The 27,983-nt window shown below is 46.7% G+C and overlaps 3 protein-coding genes across 8 annotated transcripts; 1 reads left to right on the top strand and 2 right to left on the bottom strand.

The window, feature by feature from the left end:
• Positions 1–35: 35 nt before the first annotated feature.
• Positions 36–6,287, bottom strand: prrc1 (proline-rich coiled-coil 1). Of its 2 annotated transcripts, none has more exons than XM_040196833.2 (9): positions 5,880–6,287; positions 5,111–5,230; positions 4,244–4,789; positions 3,941–4,089; positions 3,319–3,421; positions 3,080–3,243; positions 2,593–2,696; positions 1,987–2,089; positions 36–1,738 (listed from the first exon to the last, which is right to left on the bottom strand). In XM_040196833.2, exons 1-9 carry the CDS (start codon positions 5,977–5,979, stop codon positions 1,529–1,531), a joined length of 1,599 nt encoding a protein of 532 aa, XP_040052767.2. In that variant the 5' UTR covers positions 5,980–6,287; the 3' UTR covers positions 36–1,528. The 2 variants fall into 2 exon arrangements, with proteins under 2 accessions (XP_040052767.2, XP_040052768.2); XM_040196834.2 differs by having other exon boundaries at positions 5,737–6,200.
• On the bottom strand, positions 6,200–14,489 carry LOC120831430 (long-chain fatty acid transport protein 2). The gene is made up of 10 exons (XM_040196831.2): positions 13,855–14,489; positions 11,939–12,142; positions 11,578–11,736; positions 11,230–11,354; positions 10,597–10,791; positions 9,902–9,992; positions 9,629–9,827; positions 8,614–8,711; positions 7,966–8,096; positions 6,200–7,885 (listed from the first exon to the last, which is right to left on the bottom strand). The coding sequence occupies exons 1-10, from the start codon at positions 14,330–14,332 to the stop codon at positions 7,709–7,711; spliced, it is 1,857 nt and encodes a 618-aa protein (XP_040052765.2). The 5' UTR covers positions 14,333–14,489; the 3' UTR covers positions 6,200–7,708.
• On the top strand, positions 14,036–27,942 carry wdr91 (WD repeat domain 91). Of its 5 annotated transcripts, none has more exons than XM_078088357.1 (19): positions 14,036–14,167; positions 16,254–16,381; positions 16,479–16,658; positions 16,752–16,959; positions 18,094–18,176; positions 18,733–18,842; positions 20,770–20,941; positions 22,101–22,184; positions 22,233–22,397; positions 23,388–23,566; positions 23,737–23,791; positions 23,880–23,975; positions 24,392–24,486; positions 24,789–24,942; positions 25,849–25,957; positions 26,051–26,163; positions 27,038–27,145; positions 27,261–27,350; positions 27,444–27,942. In XM_078088357.1, exons 2-19 carry the CDS (start codon positions 16,259–16,261, stop codon positions 27,606–27,608), a joined length of 2,289 nt encoding a protein of 762 aa, XP_077944483.1. In that variant the 5' UTR covers positions 14,036–14,167; positions 16,254–16,258; the 3' UTR covers positions 27,609–27,942. The 5 variants fall into 5 exon arrangements, with proteins under 5 accessions (XP_077944483.1, XP_077944486.1, XP_077944485.1 ...); XM_078088360.1 differs by lacking the exon at positions 14,036–14,167 and adding an exon at positions 15,282–15,527 and having other exon boundaries at positions 22,281–22,397; XM_078088359.1 differs by lacking the exon at positions 14,036–14,167 and adding an exon at positions 15,282–15,527 and having other exon boundaries at positions 22,269–22,397.
• Positions 27,943–27,983: the final 41 nt, after the last annotated feature.

Below are 27,983 nucleotides of genomic sequence, written 5' to 3'. Positions count from 1 at the left end.
GTTGATGTGCAATAACATGTAGCATTGATACCAACCAGGATTTAAAACTTATTTATTTGTGTAAAAAGGCACATTTAGGAGAAGCCACATACAGAGAAGAACAATTACGGTGTTTAGGCTTCTGTGTGAAGGACCTCTGGTACTGATGGAGTTCTAACTGCCAGAGGAGCAGAGAATAAATGAATCCAATCACAGGTCAGTTATCATCCTGCTGCAAGTACTCATGGGTAACACAACCCAACGAGGGGATGCACACAACAGCAAATATTTGAAATAAAATAAGCCAGAACCCATGAATGCTTAAAAACGGAATCGATTCTACGTAAAACGTGATGTCATATAGCCGTCGGACCTTTGTAGTCCCAGTTGCACAGGATGTACTGATCCTGAACGGGTTCAGTGGATGGACAGTAGGGGAAATGACTAAACTGAATATATAAAGAAAGAGCAGCGTGCAGGAGAGACTACTTCCATCCTCCGGCAGAGGAAACCATTTGGGCCGGATCAAACTTATAGAGTCCATGCTTTTAGGAGCTTAGACTCCAGGGCCCCGAAAATCTGAACGGAATGAAAGTACCTCTATTATTTTACAGTTTGTAAATCAAATGACCACAGAGAAAACTATGTTCTACCTGTGGCATCGGCAATAAGCGTAGAATACAGAGTTAACAAAGGCCCAGCGGCTAGTTTTGGCCTCCGGGTCCTCCGGCTGGTTAAGGAGCCAACAGCTGAAAACCGTCAAATAAAAGAAGTTATTTACAAAAAGAAATAAAAACAGTAACATAATTAGAATTACAATTAGGACCAACTGTAAAAGCAACATATTATGCTTATTTTCAGATTCCTTTTTGTATTTTGGGCTGGTAAAAAGTGTTTAGTGGCTTTAATACCGTCTCTCTAAAGGTACCTGTCATCACCCTGCGTTTTAGTGCCCATCTCTTTAAGCCCCCGTCCCAAAAAAATGACAAGCGCTCTGATGAACTCGCTCCCAACGTGGTCCGTGTTTGACTGTAAATATCTTTTACTAAATGAACATCCGCTTGTATTGAAGAAGACTAGAGGCTGAGACCAGGAACTCATGTTTACTGAGGGAATAAAATCAGGAGAGTCATTTTCTCAAAGACTTCTATCAGTAGAAAGAGCGCAGCTTTGAGACGGCGTGCTGAGGCTTCATTGTTCAGCACACAAGACTTGTTCTGTGGAGAAAATGATTCAGGTGGTTGAACGAGGAGAAACGGTGAGCAGGTAACGCGTTCGAGTACCACGGCCAACAGAGTATCATTCCCCCTCTAGACAAAGGTTACGGTTGTGGAACTTAATATACACAATATTGTAAATAATAAGGAGAGTAACGAGATGATTAGTTTGTTTCATGGAAGCTTAATATCGAAGGCGGACACGTTGGGATGTGAGCAGAAACTTTAACTTCCAATGAAATGTGCATTTGGCTTCGCCACAGCAGGACAGGTGGAGGAACCCTGCCGCCCCATTCCTCCCAGTACGCGCGCGACACTGGAGCCGCTCGGCGTCACACAGTCCTGGGCGGCAGCTTCCGTTTGTAGAGCCCGGCCAGGGCTTTGGCCGCGCTCTGGATGGTGTGCCGCTGGGCCACGCCCGTCACGGCCTGGTGCCAGTCCGCCCTGTTGACGTTGGGCACGCTGCGCTCCAGGACCTCGCCCACCGTGACGATGAGGCCCGACCAGCGCAGGCTGTAGTCAGCGGGCGTCAGGGACTGAGCCTGCACAGCGGAGGAAACCGACGGTGAGGAGAGGAGGTTCAGACCCTCAAGTCAAAGCTGCAGCTACAGTGGATGAAACCTTGCGTGGTTCCACTAAACATGTTCGAAGTGCCTGAACATCACAAATCGGTTATTTTTGATGAAAATACGTCCTTTTTGCAGGTAATCTGAGATTATTCCCCAAAAGAACACTAATAATATCACAAGGGCCACCAGGTGATTAGAATGACGGTGGGTGTGATCTGTACCTGCTGGACGTGATCCAGAGCCACAGGAGTTGCCTGAGTGAAGACCTCAAGGCGAAGGCTGTGACCAGGGTCCTCCAGGATCAGACAGCCAATGTCAAACCACCTGGACACAACAGAAGGGTTTGGCCTTTTAATCGTCTGCATTCTTTATCATTTCCTTCCTATAAAGCTTTTGTAGAAATGGACAATTCAGGTGCTTTGCCCGGCCGGCACCACGTTGTTTTCTCCCTTTAGCACAGAGACCATGAACCCAGCTTCAGGGGCGAAGTGTGAAAAACCACACATGTAGATGCCCATGTTGTGCGCTTCTAAAAATGGGCAGTTCCTCCTGGATCCAGTGACATCGCCGAGACGTCATCGGAGGCCAGAAAGAACTACTAAGTGCTACTGATCCATAAACAGGATTTCTCTTTGCTTGTATTGCAAACAAGCCAGGTTTTAAAAGTGTGCAAGTGTTAAAGGCACTCAAAACACTTAACATGGTAAAAATAATAAGAACAAAAATTGTCTGCTCGGGCCGTCGCTGAGAGGGACTGCTGCACGCGTGCACCTGTGCGTGCTTTGGAAGGGAGAACCCTGTGTGTGGGTTTGAGGTTTTGTTCTTACTTGTCGGGAAAGAGCTCGGCGATGAAGTTCTCCAAAGAGACCACCGGCTGCTTCTCATGGATCACACCGGCTCGGCGCAGGCTGTCGATGCGCTCCTGAGCCCCCTGCGCGCACACACTCAGAATCAGCTTGACTAGAATCAACTAACAGGCTCAAATAGAATTGGTGGTTTAGGATGTTGTAAATATTTTAGGACGAGTGAAGGGTGAACCGATGGGGGCCCCGACCTGTAAATGCATAAAAAGGCGTACAAAGTGACCCTCAATCCGCCAAAAGAAACTTCTTATTATTCGAATAGTAGCAGGAACACAGATTAATAGCTAAGGAAAATAAATTGGCAAAATTGGAACAAGGTTCCAGTTCCTCAAACACTGGCAGACAGCTCGCCCCGGTTGGAGCGGCCTCAGGATGAAGAGCAACAGGACTGGGTTTGTTTTGCGCTGGTCTTTCTGTTGTGAACGTGCTGAGAAGCAGGAGGGGAACGGACCTTGACGCCGGCGGCGTAGCCCACAGGCTGTGGGGCGATGTTGGACTGACCGGGCTCTCCGGTGACCAAGGCCATCCCAAAAACCTCCTGGAAGGCGTCTCTGACTGCCTCCACATTCGCCTCCTTGTCCGAAGTCACCACTATGTCGATGTCCCCGCCGGACTCTGGAGCGACGACACAAACGGCGGTCAGCGGGTTTCATTCGGGGATAAAGCAGAGGAGACGGCGGGCCGACTCACTGATATACGGAGCCATGCCCGGATCCAGAGTGGTGATCATGGACTCCACGGAGTGCTTGGTTCTGTCCAGGACCGTCTTCACCACAGTGTTACCTGCTACTCCCTGAGGACCCGCAGACGAAACAGACGATCAGAGGACAGTGCACGAGGACACAATCACACCGTTTCACTATTAACCACGTCCGGCTCTGTCCGGCCATGTCATGCCTCTCAACCACTTTTTCGAATCGTCTGATCCTATTGGATCCCACTAACCCCACGTGAAAATGATTGACAGCTTCCTCAGCCACTCATAACCCCAAATGGGTAGAGCGTGAAACCACGCTGGAGAGTAAAGACTGGCTGAAAAAAAAAACCCTGCATAAGTGAATATTGTAGCCAAGAACCTTTCGAACGATGTGAAGCATTCATACGTTTGTTTGATGATTACACGATATTGCTGTTGGGAGTTGGACTTTTGTAACTACCCCTTGGGGCCCTTATACACAGCTAAACTGTTGGTGTGGACAGCTGCTGTTCGCTATGTAACTACAGCCAGCTGGCCGTCACCCTGTTGAGAGCCACTGAAGTGAGAACAATCCCCCACGTCATGTATTCTACGTCGGCAGGGCGGCGGTATTACCTTGAAAAAGCCCCAGATGCCTCCACCCGGGTTGGTGTGTTCGGGCCCCCGGGGGTCTTCCTGCTCCATCGGGAAAGTGATGGGAGACCCTGTATTAGATAATCCTCCTGTCATGGCTGGCTGCTGCACCAGGGGGTCCGGCACGATACCTGAAAGGCATCATTTGCTTTTTTATTTTTACCAAAGCAAATATAAAACATACGTATGTGTGTGAATACCGGTTTGGAAAATACATTTACCAACTAAACTGGCGTGACTGGTAATTGTGCTCCGTGTGTGTTACAGAAAAAGACAAGCGCTTACCCGGCACGGCGGTCGGACCGGAGAAGGTCGGCATCAATGGAGTCTGTGGCGTTCGGCCGGCATGACCCCGCGTGATGTCATAACCTGCACTCATGGAGAAGGTAGACGCGGGCGGGCCGGGGGGAGGGGCCGACAGAGGAGGCGGTCCAATGGAGGCGGCCAGGTGTGGCAAAGAGTGGGAGGTGGGAGGAGGGAAGGGGGAGTTGGAGGGAGGGAAGGGGGAGGTGGAAGGAAGGAAGGGGAAGGTGGACGCGGGCGGGCCGGGGGAAGGGGCCGAAAAAGGAGGGGGACCAATGGAGGTGGCCGGGTGTGCTAAAGAGTGGGAGTTAGAGGGAGGGAAGGGGGAGTTGGAGGGAGGGAAGGGGGAGCTGGAGGGAGGGAAGGGGGAGCTGCTCGTGAAAGGGGAGGCGAGGGTAGAGGCAGGGGGGAGGGTGGAAGACAGCGAGGGGTGTGTGGGAAGGGGGCTGCTGAAAGGGGTGAGACTGGTGGAGACGGAGGCCGAGCCGACGGAGCAAGTGCCAGGCAGGGACGGAGTGCCGGACAGTCCTGGAACACACGGTGTCTTCAGTCAACCCTCGGTTATGCTGAATTCTTTAAGCTTTAATAATAATAATAATAATATTGTAGTGACTTGACCACATATTTGGACAGAGGCTAATTGTCAGTATCTGTGCTCAAAGACGAATCATTGTTCAATCAAGTTTATTGCACATGAGAACCATAATGTTACTATTTTGGATGTTGTTTTTTTTTACTCTGCAGCAAAAACAAATGTTTAGAAGGTTGATTAGTCTTTTGAGATTTAAAACAAGATATTCAATCAACTGCTTGGCCGTTTGTCCTGCCCGGTGTGCTGGTGGAGCTTACCGATGGTCATTGGCGGGGCGCTGACCGTCAGAGGAGGCACAGGGCTTGCAGGAGGCGTCGTCTCTATGCCGCTCTCTTCCATCATCTTCTCTGCCGAACACCTACACTCAAAATCGACAACTTCCAACCAGAAGAAGACGGATAAATGATCAGGATCACCATCAGCTTTATTGCCAAGTAGACTTCACCTGCAGAGAGCGGCGTCGTATTGGTGCACAGCATACTATTAATATCAATAAAAATAGCATTAATTAATAACACGTACAAAAATATATTATAGAGAACCTGAAATATTACCACATAATTGTGTGTAATTTATTTTAATAACGAATGAAAGCGCTCTGCAGGACGACTGAGGAGGACTTGAACCGAAGAACTTAGTTGCTTCTTCCTGCGCGATCCGGCGGGTCACTTTTAACGCGGACGCCGACTCGACAACCACGTCGCTCCCGGTGACACCGACAACTTATGTCGAGCGTCTCAGCGTCGTTTCACGCGTCCCGTCTCTGACCGAGACCGACTACAGGTGTCGCCTCCGCGTGCGTCTGTTAGAAACCAATGAATACAACCGCTTTCACTCGGTTCATCGTTAGCTAGCCGCGCGCGCTGCGCCTCTGACGTCACACCTGCACAAACACACTCGGCTGTAGCGGGAGGGCGACGTGGGAACGCCGGGCGACGTCACAGTTGTGTGTGTTTCTCCAGCAGTGAAAAGCGAGCACCTGGCGGTTCTCTTCGGACCACCGGGTGAAGTATCTCGCCCACTCACCTGCTAGCAGAAGTAGCTCTGCGCTTCCCAGAAGAAACCAACGACCCTCTTTGATGACGTCATGTGTTGCCACGTCTGCTCGACATTTGACTCCTCCCATGACCGGGAGAGCCCGGACCGGCACTCCTTAAAGGGCCAGACTCTCCAACCACGTGACCCCTGGCGGCTGCCGCGTGCTGGGCTGTGAGAGTCAAGAGATAAAGAATGGAAAGAAAGTCTTACTCATGTTAACTGTACTAATTATACTTTGTGAAGGTGTAACAGATTATTCGGGGACTAAGAATGTGCATAGAATGATTAATAATTTACAAAACATTAGATGTGTTATTATTAGTTTATTTCATTTTGTAAAAATGTCATACAGCAATTCATCTACATGTCCAATAAAATATACCTTATACAAACATCATTTCTATTATGGTTAATGTTTACAGTATTAGTTTTTAGTATTTTATCAACTGAGCAGCTATATTAAGATTTAACTGATCAATTATGTCCCTTATCAAAAGATGGAGCACATGGGGAAATTTGACTTGAAATATTGAAACATTTCCTCTCTGACAGACATTTCTGTAATCCAAAGTTTGTGAATTTATCTCAAGTTGCAGACTCAAGTCCAATAATCACAGGTTAATTTAAAAAATGTTCAAATTAAAGATATTCACTTACAAAACAAGAAGAAAACAAACTGTCCACGTTGGGGTGTAAAAAGTTTCTTTTTACAACGTTTCAAAGTTTTAAACTTGCTGCATAAACGCTTTTATGTAGAGAACAGTTTATCTCTTTAAACTTCAATATAATTAATACTGAAGTCAATTTAATAGGCAAGTGGCATGAATTCACCAAAATGTCTCGGCACGAAACAAAAAAGTAATTCTAACTCCATCGTTGTACAACAGTCCTGTCATGGGGGCGGCGCATGGAGTAGAGAGGGAATGCTGGAACCCTAAAGGTTGGTGGTTTGAACCCCGCCTGCTCCATGTCGAAGTGTCTCTGAGCAAGACACCTAACGCCTAATTGCTCCCCGGGCCAAATGTAAGCCATGGGTTAAAAATGCAATGCAAGTCGCTTTGGATAAAAAAAACATACAAAATAGTTTATTAACTTGACAAATTGTCATATCTATGCAACGTCTCGGTTGCAGGCTGTGTAGAAATGGAAATATGGATTGTATATGTATAAACATTGTTTCTGTAAAAAGGCAAAGCGAGCCTCAGAGTGGTGAGAATATTAGTACTGAATATGTTGAGTTTGCATGAGCAGCTCATTGAAACAGACTCTAGTCAAACAGAGAATAGAAGCCCTCTTCTCTCTGGAGTCGAGCTCAGTAGAGGCGGTTTGAAAACGCACTGACCACGTAACTAAAGAAGAACGCGGTTTTATAGGTCAAAATAGTTTGAATCCTCTTTCAACAAGGAACTAAATAGAGTTTCTTGTTATATATATTTGTGAGGAGCTGATCTACCATATTGAATCATTGAGAAAAAAAAAAAAAAAAAAAAAAAAAAAAAAAAAACAGCTCCCTGAAGAAGGCGAACTGTGAGGTGGTGGTCCAGACTTGGTCCTTGGTTTTTATGGATTGAAATACAGTTAGGAAAACCGGGTTGTAAGTGAAGAAATCAGAAAATGGACCCAGTTAACGGGGAGTCTCACAATTTGGATTCTCAAGTTTCTCTCTAACTGCTCAACCTGCGGTAAAGCTTGAAGACGCCTGCAGCTGCGAGGCACCGTAGCCAAACCCTGCCGAAAATAAGAAACATGTAGCATTCTAAATTGAATGGACTGTAAAATCAAACATTTTTTTAGAAATGGGGATTAATGGAAGGAGTTTATAAATTGATTTTTCCATTCACAATGTCGCAATAGAGACATGCAGTTAGAGGAATATAGTCCTTCTGGGAGACATCTAAAAAATACAGTGGATCCTTGGAAACCTCTGGATCAAAACCCTCCTGGACCAGCTTCCCCTTCTGCTGCTTGAAGGTCTCGGTCACGTCCAGAGACGTCTAAAAACACAGAACAACAAATGAACAATACGTTACAATCTAAAACACATACGCAGGTAGTGAATCGCTGCAGGGCCTACCTGGACCCGGAGAAACCACGGCCAGGCGTACGCAGGGAGGGTTTTTAACAAGTGCTTATAGAGTGTTGGTCCATCGAACTCGTGATCCGGTCTCAAGACGACAGCGGCCATTCCTGCCCGACCTTCACATCCTAAACACACACATTGCAAAAGAGCCACACGCTGATTATCACATGGGGAAAGGTCCGAAAAGAGGAAAGCGAAAAGTAGGAGGCACAGCTGGTTCGGGAGGTATTCGTCCCCCTTTTGAGGATTTTCTGTTAGTGAAGAAAATCTTATCAATATATCATATATAATATTTCTCAAGGGAGTGCAAATGATCTCTTGAATATTGTACCCTGCTGGGTCCCCAAATCATAAGTCGCATTTATTTTCAACGGTCCCCCATCGTTGGAAAGGTGAGCGGCTTCGGAGCCAAATCCATTGTTGTATTTTTCAACGTTCAAGAGCAAACGATAAAACCTTTTGGGTCCACAAAGTGCTGACTGTGAGCTTTAAAGCCCACAACTCACCTTGTGTTTCGAAATGATAGCTGAACAAAGCTAAAGAACAAACGGATTTTTAAAAAGGGTCAAACCGAGCAAAAGGTGCGTATGAAACGTGGCCCAGCTGATCGTCCCACTTGGCGTACAAACAGATTCCACAGACCTGGGATGGAGACTCCGTAGACGTTGGCCTCCTGGATGAAATCAAGAGGACCGAAAACCTCTGACACCTCGGTGGTGGAAACGTTCTCTCCTTTCCACCTGTAGGACACCAGGTTAGATGCAGTTTGACCTTTTTTAACAATAATAAAATAGATTGGACTTTAGAGTGCTTTCAAATATTGCACATGATAAGGGGGGGGGGTTTTAAAGCATGTCATCAGTTTAGGGTCTGACGCCAGTGTTTGAAGACACTCAACACACTGGAGCCTCTTCTTGGTCGACTGCAGTGATTGTAAAAGCTCTTCTCAATTAAAACATGTGCAGTGTTGCTGTTTTACTGATCATCCTTGGTTTTTATTAGAAACATTGTATCCTTATGTGCCTATTGGCATTTTAATTCTCTTAACTTTTGGACTGATGTAGTGGAACTAGAGAGTCCACAGGGGATCAAGGACATATTGAAGTCCTCGAAGGCAAAAAATGACTCCGGCCGACCTGCTGGATGTTAGAATTCAGGGTGCACAGGTCACGTCCCAAATCCAGACCATCACAGAGATGGACACTCCCTCTAGCTTCTTCTTTGGCCCGGAGAGGAAGAGTGGGCAGGGGAGGGGATCCACTCACTGTTGGCGGACGCAGAGCAGCCAGAAGAAGCAGCTCCGCAGGCCCATAAACACGTAGCTGACACGGCCTCCCTGCAGAGCTTTATAGAGCTTTCTGGGACATTTTTTAAAAAGGACGGGACATTGGACACTGGCGCCCTGTGTCTCTAATGTGTGTGGATTACGAGGTCTTTGCCTTCAGGCTGAGGGCAGCTGTGGAGCAGGTGAACTCAGCGGTGAACCAGCAAACACACGTTTTCCTTTGTTTTTATGGTCGAGCATGGTGGCTTTGGTGAGAGCACAGATAACCTCTGAAAAGAAGCACGTTTGGTGTCGACAGCGTGTCGGTTGACCGAACATCGGTCACAAGGTGGCTGTTGAAATAGACACCAACAAAACCGGCAGCGACGGTACCTGAAGGTGTCTCCAATGCGGTCACGGAAGTAGAGAAAGTCCCGGTGGTCGTGCATCAGGAGGTCCCCAGTGTTGAAATACACGTCTCCAGCTTTGAACACGCCCCTGAGCAGCTTCTTCTCAGACTGGACTTTGTTCCCGGCGTAACCCAAGAACTGGTTCATAGCAGTCAGAGGAGCCACCAGGATCCCTGCCTCCCCTTTGGATGGAGACAGGGAGTACACTCAGCTAGGATCCACTTCCACGTTGTAAAAGGACGCCTGATTCACTTACCGGTCGGCGCTCGTGTGCATCTCCCAGAGGGTGTGCGGACTGGCTCGTATGTATGAGGATCGTATCTCAGGAGCTCGAAGGGCATAGAAAGCTGCAAAGGACCAAACATACGTTTGGAGTTGATGAGCCGCGGCTGCGGATGTCACGATCGGACTAACAGGCTTCACGAAATCTCTGTTTTGTGCATCCGTATCCAGTGATATTCTCTTTTTGCACAACAAAATGGGCCTCAGCAGAACTTCATGTGCATCCCTGCTGCATGATGGCAAATGATCCTTGAGAATTGAATCCCTGTCACTCAAAGTCTCTTTCCATTACATTTTATCATAGTGCTATCTATGTGGAACTTATATTTAGTGTGAGTCAGTTGGCTTTACACGGATTATTGTGCGTTTTCACTTTTTAAAAACAGCCTATGGATGTCCAATGACATCTAGATGGGATTTAAATATATTTTAGACAGAGCATGTAGGTGATGGACTCTTTGTAAATACGGCAGGACAAAACATCAAATGGGTTGACTCTTCAACCACGGTTGTTCCAACTGCATAGTCGCTGGTTTGAGTAAAACGCTGAACAACTTGTTCTAACGGGGAAATATTTACAACATAACACTTTATATTTAAGTTTGAAAATCGAATGGAATACAGCGTGGCGAGGTCCATGTCCGGAGGGATCGACACTGAGCGACTCACCTTGTTGAAATAGCTGGCCCTTCCGATTGGTCCGACCTCGTCGGTGTAGTTGAGGAAGCCGATGCTGGCCTCCGTTAAGCCGTAACCTTCTCTGATCTTGATCCGACCGAAGCGCTGGACAAACTCCCTCCAGACGTCTGACCTGAGACCACTTCCTGCCGCCAGCCGGACACGGTGGGTCTTCTCCTCCGGAACCTGCAGGCGCACGAGGAGATTCCTCTCACATGAGTGCGTGCGTCTCAGGTTCAGACTGGAACGTACGGTCAAATTGCCAAAGCCGATTGTAAGAGTAAAGAACGCCTTCAGCAAGTTCAAAGCTTTTCTACCAATGGAGAGTTTACAGTTCTTTGAGGATAGCGACGCGATACTGAGACAACAACGCTCCTTTCACCCAATGAACCCCTTTCCTTCTTCTGAACAATATGTGACCAGCAAGATAAAACCCCCTTTTGCAAGTGTGAAACCCGCCCAATGGTGAAAAAAAGTAGGGTAGTCAAAGAAGCACCCAAAAACCCAACAAGCCCCAAATGTAGTTGTACCACCCAGAACATGCAGACGTATCCAGGGTTGTGTATTTAAATATTGATTTTAATCTCACAAAACCAGCCTTGTGTGAAATGTGGTCGGCCTTACCGGGGGATGGTTGAGCAGGTATCGACACAACTCGCCGATGTACTGCACCACCGTCACATTGTGTTTCACGCAGTCCTTCCAGAACTGACTGGCAGAAAACTTCCTTCTCAACACACATGTTGCACCTGGGACCCAAAGGAGGAGGTAGAGAGGAAATGGCAGGACAGAGCGAGACAATACAGCGGCAAAAACAATGTCCATACAAAGTCCTTCTAGCCGGAGCGGGAGCGCTTTGTTTCCGCCATTTCACAATTCCTGACAGACCAATAAAGAAACGTTGGTTTCCTGCGAACCTCCCAATCTATTGAATTCAAACAACGAATCTTTGCGGAGCGGTTTGTCTCTCACCAAGGTGTATGCATCCGCCGATCCCCAGAAGGGAAGCGGACATGTGGTAGAGCGGAAGGGTGATGTAGATGACGTCGTCGGACCGGCCTCCACACATATGAAGGAAGGACATGCTCACAATGGCTTTCATGTGACCCACCCGGGCTGCTTTGGACAGACCTGGAGGAAAGAGGGCAGCAGATATTTTTAACATTCCAATATATAAATGTCTTATATAGAAATGGTTTTGTTATGGATATGGCGTTTTGGAAGTGTCGTTAGCCTAATGTTTGAAACCTTTAATTGTTATTGTGATCAATGAGCAGAGTCTGGCTATCGTAGATATGAAGAATGACTGAAGGAAATAACGCTCATGCCGTACCTGTGGTGCCCGAAGTAAAAATGAAGACAAAGTTTGACATGATGTCCACTTTGGGAAGATCACTTAAGCATTCTCCAGGCATTTTTTCCACCTTATCTAGCAAAGAGTTGAACTCCTCAGAAGGTGACGTGTGATCCATCACCCACACGGCCACGTTGTCCTCCTTCAGATCAGGCCACGCTTCGTTCACCAAACCGGCCAAATCTGCATCAAGAAGACACAACGGTTTATCTCAGCGACATTTGGGACACAAAGCGCTTTACTCCACTCTGTGCTCATTTTAGCTCTTCTCCCTTTCCCTCAGACCCGATGATGCGTGCGAGGTTGTGATCATTTACAGACCACGGAACAGAGTAGTGAGGTAAGAAGTACGTAATCCTAATCAATGGTAATCAGGGCTCCGAGCCATTCCGATGCATGGGACCGGTTTATGGTCGGGAGGAGTTCCAGCCGGGTACTTCGTGCTCTTTGCCTGCCAACTATCAGTGCGACTGATAGTATTTCTCATGATAAGACACTTCCATCAGGGACGGACACGCAACATGAGTCTTTACAGTACAAGAACCCACTGACGTTCCTCTATGATAACGCTTGTAGTTAGGGCTGGCTCAGGTGAGCCTGGACGTCTCATTTAAAAAGGCACATCACTAATTCAGCTGCTTTTTGTTTTTTGTGCTTTCTCCCCTGGCAGGTCTCCGTGGATCATGGTTCTGTCCGGACCCCGTTCCTGCTTTCTGCCACGGCCCTGCTGACACCCGCTGCTATTATTATTATTATTATTAATATTAAATCACACTACTATCACGGTCCCCATAAAGCAACATCACAGACTCCCCCTCCTGAAGCCTTTGTGCTTTGCATCAGCACCGGTTTCTGTGGATGGTTACGGGTCGGGTCTGACGGGGGTCCCTGCAGTGGTCCTGCTGTACACCTACTTATTATTCTCAAATTTTTTTAATCATTCCTGTCAGATGAATTGAACGCATTGTACATATATTACGTAATTCATTCTGTACACATGACCATTGTAAGTCCGTCCATCCCGGGAGAACAATCCTCCTCTGGTTTTCACTTGTTGGGGAGTTTCTTCCTGTGCTGCTGTGAGGCTTTTCACGACAGAGGATGTTGCATGTTTACAGAATAAAGCCCGCAGATGCTAATTTGTAATTCTGGGTTATACAAAATAAAATGAAGTATAAAATGGAAGTATCTATGAAGAAGGGAAAATATGAGAAACACAAGCTCGTGCAAAGTTAAGATGGTCATTGTAATTTACCTCCAAGGAGGTCTTATTTAACAGAGGTTATCAGTTCATCAGCGGATGACTTATTGGATTACTTAATTATTACTTGTACATTTACTAAATTAGGTGTTGAGCTATTACATTGTTAATGGAAACAATGATCTGTAATAGAAAATGGGTTGTTTCCAATTGGTGTGTAAGTTTATGGACTAATCTACTTATCCAATTGCTTCAAATATAAATCCATACAGCTAATGCCAGCCATTCAGTTAAAATGAATAAATAGAGGCAATATCTGTTGATATGTGAATATTGCGGTCAGAGCCAGAACCAGAACCGGACAACGCACAATGTTTGTTAGTTACTTTGCCTTCTGACTTCAGGTCCATCGGATCTTTTCATTTCGTTTTGCTGTTTTTAAGCAACACGACTTGATTAAAAACATTTCGTTTGATTCTTTGCGTTCTCCGAGCACACAGAGCGGCATCGGGTGCTTGATAAATCCCGTCCCGATGGAGCGGAGGACACTGCACAGAAGGACCAACGATCGTATGAAGTTACACTTCACGTGCACGTGAACGAGGACAGCGAAGCGCTCAAATCCCGGAGGACCTCAAACTATCTGCAGGTCTGGTCCCGCTAAAGCGACGGGGGGGGGGGAAACGCGCGCTACCTGCGCCCACGACGAGCGTCCTGGCCCCGCAGCTGCGGAGGCAGGCGCGCAGAGACGGAGCCTTGGCGCCGGCGTTGAGGAAGGCCACCTGGCAGCCCGCTTTGCACAGCCCCAACCAGGCGCAAATGAAGTCCGGCTCGTTGAACATCAACAGCGCCACGACGTCGCCTCGTTTCGCGAAGCCCTCCGACCCGAAGGCGTTCGCGAACCGGTTGCTTCTCCGCTCCGCGTCGCGGTACGTCAGCGTCTGGTTTTCGAAGACGACGAAGGGCTTGTGGGGGTTCTCCTTCGCCTGGTGGAGGAAGCAGTCGAGGTAGGACACGATCCCGCGCTGCATTCGCGCCCGCAGCGTCTTGCCGTAGCTCCGCAGCTTGCAGTAGTAGACCACGTCCGCCCAGAGGAAGGGGTGCGCCAGCCGCTGGTAGACGCGCAGGGCCAGCAGCCCCGCGAGGACGCCGCCGAGCACCGCGGCGATCATCTCCCACGCGGCACTGCGCCCCCGGGTCGGGCCGAGGGGGTCCAGGCGGGCGGGGCGGGGAGGCGGCGGAGCGGGCGGCCCGCCTCATTATGCGGCTCCTCGGTGGCGCGCGGACAGCCAATGAGCGCGAGGCGTCCCGGCGCCGCCACCTCGACCTGCTCCACCTCGAGGCGAGGCGAGGGTGTATGGTTCAGTTCAAGAAGGCAGCGCCATTAAAAGAAGTTATTTGATAAAAAAAAGTGTTGCCAAAGACCATTTAGTGGTTTTTGCATATATTGGTATTCTAAGGACTTTGGGGATAGGCAATAATACTGGCTCCACCTAAAATCAACTTATTTCATGTTAATCACAGTGCCCCACTATATTCAACATCATTATTTTATTATTCTATAGCCCAAAATCCCAAATTTGCCATAGAGGTCTAGACCTCTGCAGTCTGTACACATGTGACATCCTTCAAATTGTCCCTATTTGGAATAATCCTGACCTTCTAAACCACAATAAACCTCTACACTGGTCCACTAAAGGCATCACTCATTTGAAACACAACAATACCCTGTTTTCATTCCCACGTACATACACGTAGACAAATACAATTGTTATTTAATTAGCCCGTTAGGTTTTTTATCTCTCACACACACACACCCTCATTGGAGGACCTTCATTGGAGGACCTTTATTGGAGGACCCTCATTAGAGGACCTTCATTAGAGGACCCTCATTGGAGGACCTTCATTGGAGGACCCTCATTGGAGGACCTTCATTGGAGGACCCTCATTGGAGGACCCTCATTGGAGGACCTTCATTGGAGGACCTTCATTGGAGGACCTTCATTGGAGGACCTTCATTGGAGGACCTTCGTGAGGATGCAGCGCCGTGTGAACGCAGAACTCCGTCTCACACTCCGCCCAATAGGTGGCGGCCGTTTTCCTGTAACGGTGGTTTCTACTGACTTTAAACAAAGCGAAGAAGACGAGGACAGCAACGAAGAAGAAGAAGGGGATCGGGTCATGTGATTGTTAACTAGACAACAAATACACCCGGAAGAGAGTTTTCCCCTTTCTTTTGGAGACATGTCACATTTTATGAGCAGCTAAGGCGTCACTTGAATCTAAATAAGGTTAATTCTATTTGAGCAGGCTGAAGGTTTGACGAATATACGGAAGTCCACTAAACACCTTGAAGAATCATCCGAGGTGCGTAAGTTAAACGTTTAGTGACGATGTAAAGCCTTTCTTGTCTTAACGCAATACGTTTGCTATTTAAACATATGCAGGTATAAGGATGTTGGGAGACATAACTAAATATGACTTGTTTGGTGTAGGTATTAACATAGACATATATATGTCTATTGGTATAAACGTTCCATGGAGCGTTTGCGACACTTCCTCTTGAGTGACGTCACCAATACGCGCTGTTTACTATTTAACTGTGTGTGGGATTGTTTACGGGGTTTGGCATGAAAGCTTTTAGGGGAAACAAGAGCGAAGACATCCAAATGAGCCACCGTGGTGTAAAGCATGAAGCGTTTACTTTATGAAGCGTTTACTTTATGAAGCGTTTACTTCATGCTTTACACGAGCTGATGGGTAAGTTCCACCTGAGAGGAGCAGAAGGTCTGAGAACGTTACAGTTCTACTCCACGATTAACCCGACCCACGTGTGTCAGGGATCTAAATGGAAAATGGATTCACTTTGCTTCTTTATCTATTGACTTTTTGTATTGATGGCGTATTTATCCACTCTTCTATTTAATTTCCTCCTTTTAGTTATTTTCTGTTATGAACCTTGACATGTATGAATGTATTAGTCATATGGTTATCACTGTCTTTTATCCCCAGGGGTTAATCTAACCCTCTTACAATTAAAACAGAAATATCTCCAATATCCCAAATGATCTTATTATTTCCTGTGCATCACAGTCATAATGGGCTCTGCAGTAGAGAGGACGGACGAACATGTGAGAGAATATCTAATCTACCGCGGTTTCACCAGCACTCTGAAACACCTGGACAACGACATCAAAACCGACAAGGAGAAAGGCTTCAGGGTACGATGTATCGATGCATCCAGCTGCTATGTGAAGACCTAAGAAATGCTTTTTATTTAGAGGTCTGCATTTGATCCAGAACATCTTCTGTTTGCAGGTGGATAAGATCATCGAGCAGCTCCAGCAGTTTGTTGTGAGCTTTGACCTCTGTGGTCTGAAGGAGTACTGGCTGTACTTGGACAGACGTCTTTTGTGCAGACTGGAAGACGTTTACAGATCCACAGTCCTTAAACTGAGGACCAGTCTGTACAGATACTATGTCATCCACACCATCCAGGTAACATCGTGCAGAGAAATCCGGCACACCAGTCTTTGAAATGGTTAGAAATTTCCCCCCTGAGACCGTAACGGCGTCCTTTCGTCTTCCTAGAAAGGAAACCTTGAGAAGACCCAGGAGTTTTTCCAGAAGCAGGCGTCGGAGCTGCAGAGTCAGGTGGAGTGGCGAGACTGGTTCATTCTGCCGTTTATACCCGCCCCCGAGCAGAACCCGGCCTTCTCTCCGTACTTCTCCCGCCAGTGGGCCGACACCTTCCTGGTTTCCCTGCACAACTTCCTGTCCGTCCTCTTCCAGTGTATGCATATCCTTCAGCGGTGGATCGATGTCCCTTCAGTAGACAATGTAAAGAATGTTTTAGGGGTGTAACGATTAATTTTTATTCATGGTTGCCGATTCGATTCTTGGACGATCTGGGTTCATTTAGAACGATTCGATTCGGTTTGATTTAGTGACTTTAAATCAATTCAGTCACTTTACTGGACAGTGCAGGCAAAGTTTCTGAGATCCCTGTTGTTTCTTGTAAGGAAATCAGGTTTAAATTAATTATGGATATTATAAACAATCAAACAAGAATTAATGGCAAATGTATTAACCTTTTATTTGAATCAAGTGCCATTCTCAATGTAAAAATGACACAATAATTACACAATGTTTGGATCAATTCACAGAACCCCGGATTTTCCACCTCATTGTAGGGTCGCATGTCTTTACAGCTGAACTCGTTCCTGTGATGTTGAGTTTGGTGCTGGCGGCCTGAGGTGTCTGCAGAGCTGAGTTACCTGCTGCAGCGGTGACGCTGCTGGAGGTCCTGACTGTCGGCGTTGTTTAATCCCACGGCACCTTAGTAGACGGCCGCAAAGATTCCTCGTGTTTCCGTGGTTTTTATTTGTCTTCTACATATTCTACAAACAGCGAGCGACTTATTTAGAACACCTCCGTGTTTGTAAAAGCCAAAACGTTTCCACTGGATCGATAAGTTGGTTTGTAAATGTCTCGCTCGCAGTCGTCTCCTCCACGCTGTGTTTTGTTGTTGTTCAGAGTTTCGCGCGGCTGCTGCTGGGTACTGATGACGTCACAGACAGGTAGACTGAGTCCAGTAACGTTTAACGTGTCTAAAGTGCTAACAAACAAACAAACAAACAAACACGCATCCACACAGTTTTTGTGCTTAAATCCAATGTGCAGTTTCCAAGTATCGATACAATCGATGATGTACCATTTCAATCGATTTGTAATCGATATATGTCGTCCGGAATGCCGATTTGCGGAGCACAGATTGATTCAGTTGGATCGCAGGAATATAAATCGATTAATCGATTCAGTGAATGAATCGTTACACCCCTAGAATGTTTTGAACCCATAAGGACGCCACACTTTGTCTGTTTGTCATGTAAACTCTGAACCTGCTGGTTCCCAGTCTTTAACTGGTTGTCACCTCAGCCTGTTCTGCTGAGTTTTGATGCTGAAGTTCAGAAGACAACGAGTCTGACTGAGGAGAACGAGCGACTTTGCCAGCTGGTGAGTATGCAAAGATATTAAGAGTTCTTAAAAAGTCTCATAGCGGATCTGCGACCTTCGAGAGGAAGGACGGTTTGAGCCACCTTGAAGGACGGTGGTACATGTCCTGTTAACAAAGACCAGTGGAGACGTGCGGACTGAAAACAAATCTTCCTTAAGCCGCCCAGTTGGAATCAAGTAGAAGATTTAGACTAGAAGGAAGACGCGGCTCAACAGAGCTGTGGCTCCCCGTCTGTTTTAATTTGTTTCTTTAATGAATGAGGCATAAGCTGATCTCGCGTTACGGAGAACGCTGTCAAGCGCTCTGAGGCTTCTGGGAGGAGCAGGTTCCGCTGGTAGGAATTCACAGGTTATTAGACGGTCTGACAAGAAGGGCTTTTGTGGAAAGGCTGTTAATGTTCTTTTAATGGTAGCGCTTAAATGGATTGGGACCGTTTCACGGTTCTAGACGCGTTGCCCTTTTGCTTGTTTTACCGTTAATATGCATTCAGACGTCCTTCATTCAGACGTCTGGCTTTGGGCTTTTCATATTTCTGACCCGTCTCGTCTCGTGCAGCTGTTTGCTCTGCAGATGGAAAGTCGGGACCAGAGGGAGGTAGACGAGATGGTCCACCACCGGCTGCCGATATACGTCCAGAACATGGACCGACTTGGAGACACTGACCTGTGAGACACTTACATCACTGTCTTTAATTATTACTGGCTACAAATCAGATGGCCGCCGTGCTCTTTATGTTCATTGTGTTGACGTAAAGACAATTGAATGCTTTTTACCTAATTATTTTGTTCCATACCTTTTGAATAAGGCCGGTCCCAGTGACCCTGCTGAAGATACGGTTTAAAGGTTTTAGAAAAACACAAAATGCACCTTTACAGTCGGCAGCCATCTTATATGCTCTCCCTAAAGGGTCTTTCTATCGTTGTAAGATTCATTTTTATACGACAGATACACGTTTTATTGGTTCATTGGCATGTCAGCTTGTTCTATGTCAGCTCATTGACTGACTGCATTTGTTTTACTAGTGTTCTATTTGAAATGTTTCACTATGATTCTTACATGTTCATTTTTATGGAATAAAACCCCTTAATAGAGCAGATCTCCTGCTACATGAACGATTAGATCGGGATGAGTTCAGATGCATGAAAGGGAGGGAAGGGAAATAACAGCATTAAGCAGCAGCACGATGAATAAGGAGGAATGTGAGAAGGTTTTAGGTTGTTTTCTTTGCGCGTGGGACGTTGTAACAGTCTGATTTAGAAACCTTTATCTTCATCTCGGAATAACTTCCAGGGATGTTGAAGCCCTTCAAAGCAGCCAGAACAGCTGGATTATTTTATGTTTATTCATATCCAAAATACACATTTAAACCGCTTTTATCTAATTTATTGTTAATGATACAGTGCTGCTTTAGACTGTGTGCTGTGATGCAGTTGATGTTGCCAAATAAACAATTCACCTGATGAATTGTGGTTTTTTGTCAGTGCAATCCACTTTCACACACTGGCAGATGACTGGCAAATATCGCCCTCTGAGGTTAAATGAATTAATGAGCATAATGAGCAGCGTTGGGTCCGTAACAACTGTATTTTCTGTCTTTTTATGAAGACGTCGGGTTCCCAGGTCTCCTTACATCGTCCTCTCTAACCACTAAACCAGTGATGTGACAGGCTGAAAGAGGACTTAATGATCCCCACCACTGCTGATCACGATCCGCCTCCAACCAGCCGTCTTCTATACAAAACATTCATACGGATCTGCCTCACGTTCACGCTTTTGCTTCATACGCTTGACTAGAACAAGCAGCATTTCTAGATGCTGACAATGAGATGGAAATGCACAAAGATTCATCACCGCTCAGCGGTACACTGTTTAGTCACGTGGTCGGTGGCCATTTTCTAAACAAAGCATTGAAAACCTGCGGCTCAATGGGCGAGCTTGCGCTCGGACGGGGGGGGGAGAGAGACGGCGCTGCAGCTGTGGAGCGATCTGAGCCAGCGGAGAAGAGACGGACCACCGCTCGTGGGAACAAAGCATCGTTTTCAGTTTGTTTTCTCAAAGGACCAGTGAAACGTCCGCACTTTGCCACAAAACTGCGGGAAGTCGGCAGATTTTAAACAAACGTTCATGTGCTCGTGATCCCCCTGAAGTCCTGAAGCCACCGTGCTGCACGCCGGGGGACCGAGCACAGCGCGCACGTACCGCACGACCCTTTGTGGGCGACGGCCCGCCGCCCGCTGCCTTATCGGGTGCGTGAGGCGAGAGCCGCTCCGCAAGCGTTAGACGTGAAACTCAGCGATACCCGTGAACACCCCCATGCGCGCGCCCCATTTTCACCCACAATGCCCCCCCCACACACCCCCTCCCCCCAGCCCACCCGTTCTCCGCTCAATCACAGACTGCGTGCAGCCAGTTTCCACCGTCACCGGATGTGACCCCCCCCTCCCCCCGGATGGTTGTGGGAACGCGGGACGTCGGGCCTGGACCCGGGGAGGCTGCTGGCGGGCGAGCCCCCCCCCAAATCACCCGGACAACCTGTTTTCTCTCCTACATTAAGTGCTGTGTGGTTAAAATCTGTAACCCCCCCCCCCCCAGGGATTTGGTGTTGAGCCAGCGCCCCGTCGGCACCGCCACCACCCCTTCCAGAAACTTCTTCTCAACATTCCTGCCGCAGGGCCGCCGCACTCCGGGGAAGCTGCCTCTGTTCGCCGGCGGGTCCTCGCCGATCCAGGCGTCGGTGGGCCGGAAGGACCCACCAGGCGGTCAGGTGAGAGGGGCGACCCGGTTTACAGGCTCAGTGGGATAAAAACGAGGAACGGATCTATTTTTGAAGGAGGTATTTCTGAGTTAAAACGTGACACATGCAGGTGGGTGAACATTTAGAGAAAGATGAAAATCAGCTGCAGTTCCACTAATGTGAGATATCGATTGGTTGCTTAGAGTATTTCTAAAGTAATAATGAATTGATATCAAAATGTAACAATTATTGATAACTCAATTATGAATTTTAAACCCATCAATTAGTTTAAAAAAAAGTTTCACAAAGAGACAACACTGATATGTTTAAAGTAATGTAAATTAAGATTACATTTAGGATGGCACCATATCTTGAAAAAATACAGAAAACTTCAAAATGTCATTTTATCTAATAGAAAACGTTGCATTCAATTTTGAATATATATATATATATATATATATATATATATATATATAATGATGCATTACTAAGGTTGACTTGAGATATTTTATTTCTGCCTTTCGGATTCATGCTCCTTGTAAATACTGTCTGTACTTTGCACAGTATTAAACCTCACAGCCGCTTTGTAGAAGCAAATAGGTGTTGTTTGTAGTAAAAGTACTATTTGTTTGAAGCAGTAGCATTACTTATGCCAGTAGAAGTTTTAGTAGTATCGGTTGTGTATTATTACCATTGGCAGCTGGAGGAGTAGATGACACTGGTATTTGTACTCAGAATCAGTATTCTTGAAAGCTTTGAAAAAGTAGTAGTCGTAGTAGCTGTAGTGGTACATGAAACAGTAGTAGTAGTAGTAGTAGTAGTAGTAGTAGTAGTAGTAGTAGTAGTAGTAGTAGTAGTAGTAGTAGTAGTAGTAGTAGTAGGGCTGAATATTGTGACACCTGAACGGTTTCTGTTGCTGGAAATATGAAGCACTGTATAGTTGACAAAAAATGTAGTGAAGATGTTCAGGAGAACGAAGCAGTTACATTGGACTGCAGCGCCTGTCTTTAGATTGTTTACGTTCATATATCATGCTACAGTGAACATATATGTTGTTTGGAACCTGGAATCTGATTCCTTGTGTTTGCTTTCAACAATATTATAAATGATAGAGTGCTGAAGTGAAGTCGCTGACAGAACGACGACCTGAGATCATTGCGTGTTTCTAAGACGCATTTGTCTTTTCTAGCCTGCAAAGTCAAAAGAGCCATTCCAAGCCAATGAGGGGAAGCCCGTTTCCAGCCAAGCATCAACCAGTGAATCTAAGAGCTCCCTGTCAACCAACCAGCCAACCAACCAGTCCACCAACCAGTCCACCAACCAGTCCACCAACCAGTCCACCAACCAGTCCACCAACCAGTCCACCAACCAGTCCACCAACCAGTCCACCAACCAGTCCACCAACCAGCCATCTCACCCGAGACACAAGAAAATCCAAGAACACGAGAAAGAGAGGAAGGAGCTTTTCTCCAAGCCCACATCACAGGTACCGCAGAACATCAGCAGGCTGCTCACACGCTGCACTGAGCTGCTGCTGCCAGCAATCATTACAGCGCCATTTACACCCAAATATTTCAGTGGTTTTTTTGCATGTGTCCTGATTAAATTACACGGCTGTAGATTATGGAAGAAGGAACTCTGGGGCCTGACGAGATACGTAATCCGCGTTTACCGCGGCTCCCTATGGATCAACACGCCGCCGCTCTGTCTCACCTCGGAGTTTAGAGTCTGCAGCCGGAACACCCGGCTGCAGACTCTCCCGACACAACCTGAAGGTCACCGTGACCGGCTTCTGATGATGTGCCGTGGCCGGCTCGTACCTTTTCTGTTTTTGCTCACTTGTCTCGCCTCCAGCTCCTCCTCTCTGATCACATTCAGCAGGGAGGAACTCTTGAGCTTCAGACAATCCGCTGGTGAAAACCTTTCCCTCTTCTGGCCCGACAGTCTCACACAGCTTGACGTTGGAGGAGCAGCGGCTCTCATGTTAAACTGCGGAGATGACGCTGGACTTTCTTGACAGTACTGCGTCTGTTGAGGACCTTCAGGTCTCCCGCTGACCTGCGGTGGTCCTCGGGATATCAACCCATCGGGAAGAAGGACCTCCCGGAGGAGCTGCCGGTCCCGTTCTTCCATCACTGTGTGGTTCGGATCGGCCACTGAACAGGACCAGAACAGACCACGACGGATCATCAGGTCTGCAGAGAGAATCATCGGCTCCAGTCTCCCCCTCATCCTGGACCCATACGCCTCCAAACGGGCAGGGAAGATCTCTGCAGACTGGAGCAACCTGTTTAGACGCCTCCCCTCTGGGGACGGGGACACAGGGACAGCTTCTTTCCTCAGGCCGTCTCCTTAATGACCTGTAGGCACTTCTACAAAGGCCTTCCCATCGATGATCAACACTAGTTTGTTGTGCGTTATGTTGCTAGTGATCGCTCGGACAGTTCTTCCATCTATGTCCTCGTGTTGTCTTCAGATACCGGAGAGGAGAGCGGAGACGGGAGAGGTCGAGCCACTTGCCGAGACCTCCGGCGAGCCCCCCGAGCTCTGCTCGTACGGAGCGGCGGAGGGAGGAGGACTCTCAACAGAACAGCCTTTTATCAAGCTCAGCCAGGAGGAGTACGGAGAGCATCACTCCTCCATCATGCACTGCAGGTCTGCCTTCCACGTACACCGGCTCGCTCGGTTCCCGAACACGTCATGGATTTAAAGCCATCTGAAAAACTGAAGATTTTAACAGCAGGTGGACTTGACTGGCTTCTAAAGTCAAGTGAAAACTAAACCTCAAACATGAATTTTCGTCCATTTGTGCCTCCGTTCTCAAGGGTCGACTGTTCTGGTCGCCGGGTCGCCAGTTTGGACGTAGACGGAGTCATTAAGGTGAATCTGCATTAAATATCTTTTGGGGTTTACTTTAGAACGTGCACACTAATGAATAAATAATAACAAAGCCTTCTTTCTTCCTCAGGTGTGGTCATTCAACCCCATCATGCAGACCAAAGCCACCATCATGTCCAAGTCTCCTCTGCTGTCGTTGGAGTGGGCCACCAAACCAGACCGGCTGGTAGGAACAAGACGGCCCACAAGCTCATTGCTATTTGTACTCGTATCTTGATTAAGGGCTCGATTCATCAATTCACTGCTGAGCTCAAGAAATGACTAAAGTAAATATAAAACATTGTGTTTTTGCGACACATTCTACAATTTAAGCTGTGAATTACTGGATGTTCTGACTTTAAATGTGTCACACAAAATTCAACTCCAAATATATAAAATGTACAAAGTAAAAGAGACAACAAGCCAGTCAGCCCAAATCATGGCAATTGCGGGCTGTAAATCAAAAGAGTATATAAATGCTATGTAACGTGCCCTGTGGGTGAGATGCTCATCAGTATATTAAAGGGTTCTTGGTTTTAAGTCACGGGTGGAGGCGTGCGGAGCTTGACCATAAAGGGTAATGGCAGGTCTCTGTGTTGTCAGTTGTTACTGGGCAGCGGTGTCGGCACGGTGCGGCTGTACGATACGGATGCCAAGAAGAACCTTTACGAGATGAACATCGACGAAACTCACCCACGGTAATCAGAACACGGTGATACAGTTTGTTGCAGTACATATTTCTCTTCAAAACAGTCAGACCGCTTTCTTCAGCGGCGTGCAGCTCAGCCCAGTTGTTGAGCTGAGATGAAGCCGTGCAACCAGAACACGTGTACGTGGAGATCAAGACAACAGTGTGACGCATTCATATATTTGTTTGTGATGAGTGCACAATATTCCTGTTGGTTCTGGGAGGATTAAACTAAAATGTTTCATGAAGTGTTGAATAATGTTTGTTGTTGGATTACAAACGGTGACAGCGCGTCCCGGCTCTGTCTCCTAGCATCTTGTCACTAGCCTGCAGTCCCAGCGGTTCGTCCTTTGTCTGTTCGGCTGCAGCTGTCAGTCGATCCGGAAGCGTCGACTCAGCGGCTCAACTTCCCATCCCGGTGTCCGGACAGCTGCTGCTCTGGGACACCAAGACCGTCAAACAGCAGGTACTTAACCAGCCGGATCAGCAATAGTTACTACAGAGCGCGCACACGCGTTGTGTGAGCGTGTGCTCTGGAAGTGGCGCAACATCCTCCACGAATGGGAAGACTGGAGGTTCTCCAGATGCCTTCAGAGCACACGGTTTTCCTTGACTCTCCAGGCCAGCATGTAAGCAGCAGGCCAAACGAATCCGTCACGTGTGTATGAGGATTCATTTAGACCCTGACGCGGAAGCCTCTGAACAGCATGTAGATGTTGAAACAACTTCAATGTGCTGTATTTTGGCTGTAAATCACGGGCCAGATCGGATATTTTTTGTTCTTTTCTCTGGCGGACGTTTGCATGAGGAACGGAACCTGTTGAATATCAATTCAAACCCCTGATATAGAGCATCATGGCTTTAATCTCCGTGTGTATGTTTCCTGTTTGTATGTGAGCTTTGCTCACGTTAAAGCAGTTCATTTCAGGGGAATATTACAGTGTTTTGTCTCTGAAAGCTTGAGTTTTGATCAAAGGACCTCATAAGATACACTAATAATAATAATAATAAGAAGAAGAAGAAATATTGCACATCTGTTGCATTTGTGTTTGTTTATGTTTTGGAATATTTATTCATGTTTACGTGACGAGGAAGAAATATTCTTTTGTAACGTATGTGCTAGCTGCCATGCTAGTTGTTATTTAAATGTTTGTATGCTAACATTGAGTAACAACGCGTGCTGGTATTTAGCATGTCATGTTTATTCACACCAACATGATAAACGTTACATAGCAAGACTAAAAGCTTAATATGTGCACAAATACTACGAGCACCTACAATAATGAATCTTAGCATTAGCATGTTTAGCATTAGATTTGGGGTGTTCAGCTCCTGCGGATGGAGTGTAATCAGTTTTCTGTCTGATCCTAAGCTCCAGTTCTCTTTAGAGCCTGAACCAGTAGCTATTAACTGCACCGCCTTCAACCACAACGGAAACCTGCTGGTGACCGGAGCTGCTGACGGAGTCATCAGACTGTTTGGTCAGTATTTTATGCATTCGGGATCATTTGTATCCAACATTATCGAGCATGTTCTCTAACATTTACATGAGAACCACACGCCTTGTGCCGTAGACATGCAGCGGTACGAGAGCGCCATGAGCTGGAGAGCACACGACGGAGAGGTTTACAGTGTGGAGTTCAGCTACGATGAAAACACCGTCTTCAGCATCGGAGAAGATGGAAAGGTGTGTGTGTGTGTGTGTGTGTGTGTGTGTGTGTGTGTGTGTGTGTGTGTGTTTTATTTTGGAACATCGTTGGTTGTTTTGCAGAGAAACCATAGTAGCTTTGTATTTTTAGTATCAGCTTTGGTGGCACAGTAAGTGTGGACATATAAGTTGATGTTAATCCTGATGCTCATGCACAGAAGCGTATCGATGCATATGCACAGAAGTCGACATCTGGCCAAACTAGGAGCAGCTGATTTGTGGTAAACATCCGTTAGCAGCGATCTTCTCAAGATTCACAAATTCATCTTAACGCCATGCTTTCTCAAATATAAAAATATATATAAGTGAAGAATGAAAGCAAATATTGTATTAAAACAATAAAATTGAATCAAAGTTAAATTTGATTTAAAAAAAATACTCTTCACTATTTTTTTCAATATTAAAGACTAAAACTCAAACTTTCAGGTTCAATTTTCTTTTTCAAAAGCTCCAAACCTTTTGGCCGCGGTTTGTTTTACCCCTCCGGAGCATTTAAGTGATGTGCTGTGAGACACCCCCTCTGCATGGGAACCCCCCCACCAACCTCGTACCTGAAGGAGGACCGCTGGGCCTCTTTCTGTAGAGACGAGATGTTTTTAGATGCATTGGAAGCAGAACGTTTTACGTCCGATCCCTTCGATGACGAGGCAAAGAAATCACACAAAGCTCCGGCACTCTGGGGATGAATGAAATAAAATCCTTACTTCCGTTTGTCCGACATAAAAACAAGACAAAGTAAGAAGTGGATTACAGGACCAGCCCGACCAAAATTAAAATGATATTATATTATACTGCATTGTGTTATTTTGTATTATATTCTAATAGTTGAAGCAATATATCTGTTTGTGTTCAGTTCATCCAGTGGAACATCCATCGGTGTGGGGTGAAGCAGTCGGAGCAGGTCTTACCCCAGGACGCCACGGGGCCCTTCATGCTGTCGGGCTACAGTGGATACAAACAGGTAGCTGGTGTTAACGCGCCACAACAAATTTAACTGATGGAATATTAGTTCAAATAAACTTGGCATGACTTAATAACATGCTGATGTCTAAATGTGTGAATGACTTCCTACTCAGGTTCAGGTCCCTCGAGGTCGACTCTTTGCCTTTGACTCTGAAGGGCAACACGTTCTGACCTGTTCCAGCAGCGGAGGGCTGATCTACAGGGTGAATAAACCTCAATGAGATGGTCTATCCAGAGGGAAACTGCTTTGCAGCCATTGCAATTCATCGTCGTATGTGCACCTCCCTCTCTTTCAGTTGACCAATGGGGAGCCTGCTTTGGAAAGCATGCTGCCGCTGGGGGGGCACAAAGCGCCAGTGGTGACGGTGGATTGGTGCTCGGCGGTGGACTGCGGCACTTGTCTGACCGCCTCCATGGACGGGAAGATCAAGCTGAGCACACTCCTGGCACAGAGCTGCTAAACCGCCCGGGGAGCCTGCGCTCATCAGAATTTATTATAAACCGATTCAGTCCCGCTGATAGAGATTAATCCAGAATCTTTTCTTAGAGTATGTTATTTGTTTAATGACAAAAGCTCAACAACCTGTTAACAAATTGTAATCCCATAAAAGTCAAACTGAAATCTGAGAGCATGTTTTTAATGAAAGCTGCATGATTTTGTATTACCGAAGACTCTAGTGGGACACGGTAAACGGATACATACACCGATCTGACATATCGTTCAATGTAGTCGATGTGACCAAGATGTCAGAAAGCATTTAATTCCACATAAAGCACAGCAATGTTGTACACTTATGTCTTTTCTGGCCCCGTGATGAATGTCGGTCTCCTTTTAT

The sequence above is a fragment of the Gasterosteus aculeatus genome, chromosome 14 (assembly GCF_964276395.1).
Source record: "Gasterosteus aculeatus chromosome 14, fGasAcu3.hap1.1, whole genome shotgun sequence".
Taxonomy (NCBI): Eukaryota; Metazoa; Chordata; class Actinopteri; order Perciformes; family Gasterosteidae; genus Gasterosteus; species Gasterosteus aculeatus.
This window is presented reverse-complemented; position numbering and strand designations above follow the sequence as displayed.